The sequence below is a fragment of the Otolemur garnettii genome, unplaced genomic scaffold (assembly GCF_000181295.1).
Source record: "Otolemur garnettii isolate 467f Iridium unplaced genomic scaffold, OtoGar3 scaffold00041, whole genome shotgun sequence".
In the NCBI taxonomy this organism is placed as follows: Eukaryota; Metazoa; Chordata; class Mammalia; order Primates; family Galagidae; genus Otolemur; species Otolemur garnettii.
Window position 1 is genome coordinate 8,079,758 of NW_003852436.1, and position 9,809 is coordinate 8,089,566.

General features: G+C 38.6%; 1 protein-coding gene across 3 annotated transcripts in view; it reads right to left on the reverse strand.

The window, feature by feature from the left end:
• Positions 1-9,809, reverse strand: part of NR3C2 (nuclear receptor subfamily 3 group C member 2) — a 335,410-nt gene that overhangs the window by 58,619 nt on the left and 266,982 nt on the right. For all 3 annotated transcript variants that reach the window (XM_023513433.1, XM_023513434.1, XM_023513432.1), the window contains exons 5-6: positions 4,069-4,416; positions 2,668-2,812 (exon numbers count right to left, since the gene is read on the reverse strand). In XM_023513433.1, coding sequence (XP_023369201.1) covers positions 2,668-2,812; positions 4,069-4,416 — 493 coding nt within the window. The remainder of the gene's footprint in view (positions 1-2,667; positions 2,813-4,068; positions 4,417-9,809) is intronic.

The window sequence follows — 9,809 nt, forward strand, 5'->3', positions numbered from 1 at the left end:
AAAAGTTACCATATGCCCCAGCAATTTCACTCTAAAGTGTACACCCCAAAGCAGGGTCTTGAAGAGCTATTTGAACATCCGTGTTCAGAGCAGGGTTATTCACAATAGCAAAGGTGGAGACAACCCAGGTGCCCACCAGCAAATGACTGGATAGACACAATGTGGTCAGTTCTTTTTATTTGCTATAGTTATGTTTTATAAAATCACAGAAAACACTGGATTAGCAGATACGGAACCATTCCTCTTAGGGAAAAGGCAGGATTACGGCCTTTGGAGATGCTAATTTTTATCTGAGACAGGGTCTAACGCTGGATTGAGCTCAAGCCTCCTACCTTGGGCACCTTGGTCACCATACCTAATCTTGTTTTTTTGTGTTTCTGTTTAAAAACATCTTATTTAATCTATATCGCCAATTCCTTGACACTAAACTCACAGCCACCTCATGCTTGGATGAGACTTTCTCTCCGACACACATTTTCTCTATAAGGCACCTCACGGCCTTCCTCAGCTTATGAATACCAGACAGAATTTCAGTGCTCTGCTTGGGGGCTATTTTAAATGCGAAATTACCAACAAAGTCACAAAAATGCAAATGACCGGGCGCTAAGTAGAACACCAAAACAGGCATGTTTATGGGGCGCGAGCTGAAACCAGAAGGCAGAGCAGCCTCCGGTCTGATCTCAGCTGGACCGTGCGCTCTGGGCCACTCACTTTTTTGCTGTTCTGCACATGACTGTGAATGACCATGAATATCCTGTGAGTATGAACCTTGGGGTTACAAATAAACGTAGCAGGTGGATAAATTTGCAAATACAAAATCTGCAAAGAATGAGGACTGACTGTATATACATCTAATGGAATATTATTCAACCATAAAAAACAATGGAACTCTGACACATGGAACGATATGGATGAACACAGAAAACCTGAGGTTAAATGAAACAAGGCAGGCACAAAAGGATAAATATTATATCATTCTACTTATTTCACAGATTAAAGATTAATAGGGATTTGGGGAGTTATTGTTGAATGGGTTCAGAGTTTCTGTGCTAAAAAAGTATGGGAGATGGTTAGTGGTGATGGTTGTATGGTATGAATGAAATTAGCATCACTGAACCACACATTTAAAAATGGCAAATTGTGTGTTGCAGGTGGTCCCCAAGTTAGAGTTACAAACATCTGACTTACGGACAGCCTGCACTTATGAACAGAGGTTATTACAGTAAGTTCCCGAGTTACAGACATCTGATCGATGTATGACTTGCATTTACAAATGGAAACTACGACAGGTAATAAGTAAATGTACCTGTTCCAACTTACATAATAAATTCAACTTAAGAACAAACCCACAGAAACAATCTCGTTTATAAGCTGGGGACCGCCCGTATATGTATTTTATGACAAGAAAAATAGATGTACTAAATAAGATTAAATGAACTGTTTTCGTTTGTTAAAAACAAAATCAAATGCTGATACACTGTTGGCACTAACTGAGATTCTTTTTTATTTACCCTTCAGTTTAAGACAAGGATCTGCTTGAAAGTCTTTTCTTTTGGTCTATAGAACGTGTTTAAAGACAGGTTCACTATTCAGTAATATCAGCTGATACCGAGGATACAAGTAAATCAGAGTGTACCATTCAAGTGCTTGGCTTTACTTCATGCTTCTGATGAAAATTTACGCAGCACTGCAATTATTTGTTCTGACTAATTGCCAAAAGAAGGGTTACCTTGAGAATCAACAATGGGTGTTCCTAATTTATCTTTGGAATAAAATTGTCTCTGTGATACATCGCATTTGGGTGAACGGATAAATTTCTACTGGTACTATGGGGTCCCTCAGCACTGTGTGCCCCCTTCTAATCTTTCATATTACTGTTCTTCTTTTTATCACCAATGTATTTCTCATCCACCTCCATCCCAACTGAAACCCCTATTTTCACATCTCTAGAGAGAGCCATCTGTTAGAAGGGGGCTGTGGTTACTATCATACTTCGAATGTTCCCTTTTAAATATTTCTTGACCCAACAATTACAAAGAAGCACTGCCAGACATCCACATAAATGAAATGTGCTAACGCAGAACGCAAACAGCCTTGAAATGTAAACTTCAAATAGGAAGGAATTCATGACCAAAGAAAAATCTATGACTATTCCTTCGATCTTTTAAACTAAAACTGTTTCACTACAGAATAAAATTGTACCTTCCTTTATGATGGCAAAGAAGGGTAATTATGATTGCCACAAAAACACACTGAGCAGCTGTATACTGTTAACAAAAGAGCCATTATAGGATGCCGTAAAGACTGGCACTTTATACATTCACGTCTCCTAGAAATTAGATAGTCTTCCCAACTGGAGTAGATACCAATAGAGACTGTTTTCTATTAATCGTGGCTTTATAGCAGTCAAATTTCCAGCCAAGTGGATCATACTTCGAGAAAATTTCCATGTACTATTATATGGGATTTATATACGCTCACTGCGCACAAGTGTACAGAATAATGCTGCAAAAGTTAAGTTTGTGAACATCTACACATTTTTAACTGAAAAAATGCCAGCCTCTGTAGATTGTTCCATAAACGTATGTCTGTTTAGAAATCATTTTTTAAAAAAACATAACGCATAACTGCAGTTTGTTTTATGAAGGCTAATTGATAGGTACTCACTCATTAAAGACTAGGTCTGGTGCAAAATAGAGAAATTGGCTGTTCGTATGTTTGTACGATCTCCAGCTCAAGGCAAATGATGACAGACACATCCACGAATACTGGATTAGGGTAATTTGGTCCTCAAGAGGCAAGTTTTTAAATCCTGAAGAATAAAACAATTCATCACAGAAAAACACTTAGCACGTAAGTATATTCCAGGAAGAAGCTTGAGTCAACCCCAAACAGCCACCTTGCTACTCAAATCAATTCCATAGTCATTTATGAAACATCCACAGACCCAGTCCTATTGCACATTTCATTTTAAATTTTCCCTTAATTCCTGATGAGGGTGAACTTCCAGGGCAAACCGAAAACTGGAGAGCTCAGTTAAGTTTCTGGGGATGACAGCCTAAAACTCCCATTAGGCTGAAAGAATTTGTATTAACTTTTAAAATTTGCTTCCTCCCACCTACAATGAATAAATAACACTAAAGTGAAGGGTAATTTAATACACGGTAACTGCCAACACCTGCATATGGTGAAGATCTTAGTTTTCATGAGTTTGTGGTGCTTTAAAAATATTATTTTTGCTTCCCATATTCTGTCATAATACTAGACTTTGACAAAGTGCTGTAGTAGAACAAGCATCCTTGGCACTTGCCCTGCCTGCCCCTGACAGACCCCTTTAGGGTCCTCCAGCCCCTCTTTTGTTCCTTTTTAATCCCTCTTTTTCCTAGGGGCATCGTGTTGTTTTTCTATCTGTGGAGTTTCATCTCTTCTTCAAAGAATCAGTCATCCCAGCTTTCCCCAATCTTTTTCCTAATAGCTGCTGGCTGACCATAGCTAATGTAAGATTAATGAACTGTGACAATGTGATAACAATTCTAAAAAAGAGATATTTCTGTAGATCAGGGGGACCTTCTTAATAAAATCCTCTAACACAAAAAATGACTACAATGAGAATTTCAAGGACAATTTAAATGCTGCTGAGATAGAAATTTTTTAGACAGAGGAGTTTGCAGGGTCTCTTACAACTTGCCGTGTAGGCCTTGGGATGTACTTGGTCTTTGCTCAGATTAACGCTGCTTATAAGCTGCTAAAAATGGGCTCAACTTATGCTCTCATGAACAGAATATATTTCATCTTACTGATATTTAGGGGATGAAACTTCCAACTTCAATTATCAACATAAGAAATTCATCTGTTGTTTTAACAACAGCATCCTTAACCCTACATTCTCAGAAGAAATGAGCACATTATAACTAGAGTTTCCCCATATACTTCAGTAATACATCAATTTAAAAATTTGATAACAGGCTCTAATAGAAAGCCAACTCCAAGCGCCTGGCTGGCCATGGCGAAGTCCTCTGCCTGACTTACAGTTCAGGATGCAGACAGTGAAGGGACAGGCTGTCCTACCTGGAAGTACCTTTGCCCACTTCACGACTTGAATCATCTGTTTGCCGGCTAGGCGGTTGAGAGTGGAGAGCAGATTTTCAGCAGTATCTGGTTTTGAGCTGTCATAGCCTGCGTACACAATTTCAGGTTCAATGTTTTCAAGGACCATAGCGGGGGAAGGCGTGAGTGCTCGGGAAATCGTGGAGAGCTGAGGGACCAGCGCGGTGTTGACCGAGGGCTCTTTTGCGGGAGCGATGTATGTCGTCCCCTCCTCGGGGCTCTGGGGAGGTGGGGGTGGCGGTGGGGGCTGCTGCTGTGGCTGTTCCTCGTGAATCCCTTTTAATTTTCCCAACTTCTTTGACTTTCGAGCTACAAAAAAAATAAAAAATAAAAAATTGAACAAGAGCAAATTAAAATTTTGACATACATGACATGAGATAATTTATAATCAAATATTGATTAATATTGGTTAAAGGATACTCTTCTTCTAAATAGGTCTTGTTATATCAATATCTTTTAAATATTCCATTCAGAGCAAATACACAAAGTCAAATTATCATTACTCTGAAGGGGAAGAGAATAACTTCCTCCCTCTCTTCATTTATTCTAAAATCTTCACTGCCTGTCTCCTATATGGTAAGATACTGTACAAGCTGTGTTGGAAGCCCAGCGCACATTTTCAGTGTGATCAAGCTTTCCCTTTACCTCAACAGGTGCTTGGCCTAGTGAGGGAGGAGCTGAGAAGTATTCATGAAACTCTACTGCAGTCCAGATAGAGGTACCATGATAAAATGGAAACAGCTAAAATGTACTGAACGTTTACTGATACCAGGCACCATTATAAATGCTTTATATAAATTAACCAATTTACTAATTTTATGAGTAGGTACTGCTATGATTCTCATTTTAGAATAAGGAAATGGAGACCAGAGAGGTTAAGGAATCTACTCAATGTCACACAGCAAGTATATGTGAAATAAGAGTTCAGAGGAAGGCTCAGTTATTTCACATCCTAATAGGATGGCAGGTGAGAGAGGTAGGTGTAGAGATGGATACAGATAATTAGGAAGACCGATGAATGACAGAACAGATTAAAAAAAGAAAGCAAGCTTAGAAGTACCAAATTGTGCTTAGGTCTATGGTAATAACTTACTTTACAATTGTAAGGTTTTCAATTTATTTAAAAAAATTCTTGAGGAAACAGATACCTTCTACTTAAGCCTAACATATATGAGGAATTTACAGGACAAAAATTTAACATAAAGTAGGGCTATGCTACACCAATCAACCTGATCAAAAAAATAATCATTCATGCTTACAACTATAGCCACTAATATTCATCATATTCATCATAGAAAAACTTAATTCAGATAAAAGATAAGCCATCATCCAACAACATATATATTAAATTCTGGAATTAGGTTAAAAAGATGAGTAAGACATAATTTCTGTCTTTATGGAGTATAAGATTAAAAAACAATTTTAAAATCTCAATAACTAATTTATAGACTATCTCTTTTAAGCTGAGGCAGAAAAATCTGACTTTCTGAATTTCGAGAAAAGCAGATGTTTCCTAGTCACGTGTGCGAATGGGGAGCCGCGGCCAAGGCGCTGCTCAGTAGTGTGAGCAGATTCTAGGGAACCAAGATACTTCTGATGAATGAACAAGTGAAGAAATGAAACAATGACCAGCAAAGTGCCGTGAATATTAGACAAAGCTGGAGGAGAAAGAGAACCAAACACTTAGATAATCCCAACAGGCTGGTCAACTGGTGACTCCGTCAGAGCTAAAAACAATCCCCAGTAGCACTAATCACTCGTTTGGGTAACTAGGCACTTGGAACTGCTTCTGTGTCACAAACTCTTTTCTGAGCCTCAACTGATTCATCCATAAAATGGGGATAATGTTTCCCTCTCTTATCTCACAGAGGGTTAAATGGGTGTGACAAAAACATTCTAGAAATTACCATTAACATCTGAAGTAGTATTTGCTGCCACTTCCCTTCTTCCCCATAATTTTATAAATATTAAAAATACTCTCCTATGTTAAAATGTCCTCATCCTTTATAAGACTACATTTTATGAGAAGCATAATTTAACTGACCAGAAACAGCCATGGGTAATCTTTTCAAATTTTATTAAAAGTGATATTTGCTTGCAAATTAATGATAAAACTCTTATTTGTTTCATGTTTTAGGTCTATACTGCTGTGTTTATTTATTCTCATGGCTGATTTAGGGTCAATGCTATGAAATATCATGAAGAATGCTTAATATTTTCTCTAGCGCTTATACACTAGGCTGGGGCCTAGAGCATAAAGCTATCAAGTAGATTATCAACATGTTTAGCACGACAGGCACGTTTAACTTTTTTCTGTGACTTTGTGAATATATGTGGGTTACTCAGAATTGAGTAATATATATTCACTTAAGTAGTTCCAAGTCATAAATATCTTCAGTGTGGAGATTCTTCAGCCAATTGTATTTATACAATGTATTTTGTAAAAGCAGTTACCCTAATTAATTATACATTAGTATCGCTCAAAGTAACATTTCTGAAATACCTGAAATTTTTTTACTGTTCTTCTAATACATGCCGTATTCTAAAATTTAAGGTCTTATGTATTCCTAAAACATCATATCACTTCCCCTGATGCTTATGGGTACTCAGTAAGTGCCTGTGGAATAAATTTATTTTCCAATTTTAATACATTTTAACAAGCTGTCACACATGTGAAGTATTCATTGACTTGCCTGTTGGAAGTGTAGGTAAGCTTTTGAGATTTTATGATACAATTTATAAATTGTTAATTATTATTCCTTTTCAAAATTTCTACTGTGTAATGGTCCATTTGTGGAGTTACTACTCTTAAATGCCATATCTGAAAATACTATGCTAATTGTATTATTTATGTTCCAAGCACAATTCAAAACAATTTTTATGTTTGGAGCTCTCCAGCGCTCATCATGACCCTATGATTAGGCACTATTAATTACTATTTCCCTTTCTAAGAAGAAGAAACGGAACCACAGACAGATTAACTACTTTTTCAAGGTAGCAAAGAGACTAAATTCCAGGGCAAGGATCTGAATCCAGCCGTGGCTCTGAATTCACACTCTTAACCTCTATGCAATGAAGTTGGTCTTCTAATCCTTTTCTCTTTATCTAACTTAATTTTTAAGATTAATACAAGCTTTAAATTCAAGTAAACATCAAATTAAGATGTTCTCAATTATGTGGGAACAGTTTTGGCTAAAAATACATCATGAGCATGTGTCCATTATCCAAAGTCTCAGTGAAGATAAATTTGAGGTCTTACTACTATTCAGCGCCTTATGAAATTAACAAGGAGTTAACGGCATTAGACTTGGGGATCCCATCTCTCAGTTGCCAGAACAGTAGCTCTGTGTGTGTAGGGTACATGTGTGTGACAATCAATGTCTCCTAGTCTCACTCAGACACACTTGAAAGAGGAGTTTGGCTTGTTCTATCTGGATCTTATAGGAACGAGCATGGGCTTCGTAGCTGCCTGCAGGGGTCGAGACCTTAATTACCAGCAACACCTTGGCAGCCACTTTCTCCTGGCCCTGCTAGGAGACAGAACTCCATCGATTCTCCACGAATTTTCCCTCTAGGAATTGGTAATGGGATGGAAGTTTTTCCCATCCTGAGCATGAGCAACAAATAGCAAGCAGAGAGCATCGTGGTGAAACCCTATGAAAACTGAAAACCTTCCAATGGGGTCTCAAGATTCACAAAAGCCTTGAAACATGGCCTGGGAAGGTTTTGTGGGTTTGCCTGACTCATGAGGCTGACATGCCCTGGTACATACCCTTCTGACAAAGCACTGGTGTGGTCTGACGATGGCTGCTAGCAAGTGTACCATCCTTGCATCCCACAGTAAGATGATGAAGTAAACAGGGTTCTTGCAGTGCTTTCACCACTTAAAGACTCTTTAATCTTAGAAATGGTAATCAGCTCATTTTCCCCTCTAGAGTAGAATAAGAGACTTGAGAGCTAAAAGAATATGGAATTATTTTCAATCACAACATTTCCTGAGACAGCGAGAATTCTGTCATTGCAGAAATGCTTCATGCCATGTGTCAAAATTTTAGGTCTTGGCAGGTAAATATTAGAGAGGATATATTGGGGTTATATCAAAGTAGGTATTTTTCTACTCAGAGACCAAATGTAATTACAGCTCACAAGACAGTGAGCACATTCTCTCTCCACTCACCTCCTGCCATTCTCTGTAACAGACCATTTCTCTCTCCACCCTCATACACGGGGCATCAGTTCCAGCCAGTGATCCCTTTGTGTTCTTCTTTCCCTCACCCTCTTTATCTGCCTGATTTTCCTTTGCTGTTCTACTAGCAGAGGACGAATACTCTTGAGAGACGGGTGCCCAACTTAGTGTTTTCTGTGTCATGAACCCAAAGGAAGCAACGTCATCTTTCTATAGGTTTAACTGGTTCTGAGGCAAAGCTGCCTCCCTTAGACTACTAGGATAGGCACATTTGGACGGTTCTCCAGGCAACACACACTAATTAATTGAGGGTCCCAGGGCAAGGTGTTCTCACGAAATGTTAGCTTCTCAGATGCTTAGAAGGATATGGCATTTTAATTGTTTATAAATGCTCCCAGAATGGTTAACAAAGTTGAAAACAGTTTGTTTTTAAAAGTGTCTCTAAAGAATCTCAGATCAATCTATATAATTTAAAAAATTCACATGCATTATTGATTTTATTAGCATAGGAAACATGCTAAGGCAAACACAAACCTAACCTTTGACCACTTTCAACAACATTCCCAATTAGTGGATCTCCACATACTACATTTTAATTGTGTGAGCCAATCCTTAGGTATCTTCACTTGTATCCATGACAAATATAACTTTGTTGCAAATGTTGTAGAACACATTTATCAATTACTTAGCTAATAAGTAATAGCCACCCATTGTGGTAATGCAACATTAACCAAGATCTGAGCCTGACAGGAGATTGTAGTCTTGGGAAGTTGAATCGATACATAATAATTAGGTTTATAAAGCAGGCTATGATAAGTTTGGGGGAAGTAACATCGATAATATATTTGGAGGGAAAGACAATGGCATGAAGAAATTGTTTTTTTCTCCATGGGAGCTCAGCCCCTTTCCCTGGTTAATTTCTACCCTGTTCTGATTTGCTTTTAGTGTCATTCGGATTATAGGAGGGCCCATGTGGACCATGCTGCTTTCCTGTACGGGCATCCACGCAAAGTCAAGTGCCCTCGACCTACCTAAGAGGAGGGTCCTCAGACCAGCAGGCAGACAGAGTGGAGGCTCGGGGGAAGCTAAAGAAGTCCAAATAGGGGTTCTCTGATCTTACAGAGAATAACATATTTCTGAAAGATGACTCCCATGACAGAATATGACGCCTTCCCTGTTGGCTACAGATAGGAGCAACTGTGTAGCTGCCTGGGATGTACTTCTGGAGCTTTTTATGGCATTTCTATTTTCTACAATTATATCCCTTTTCCCCACCTCTAATACTTAGCAAGTTTTTCCTTCCTTCCTTTTTTTTTTTTTTTAATGGCAGTCAGACTCAGAAACGTGTGTACACATGACGACACGTGCGGAGAGGGTTCCATCTCTGGCCAGAGTTTTAAAGATGGGAGAATGTCTTTGGAATTTGGCAAGGCTGGGGCCTGTGTTAAGCCAAGCAAGAACCTCAGAGGAAGAGACAACTGAGAAGGTCAGAGAAACAGCCTCCTAGGGGTCCTCT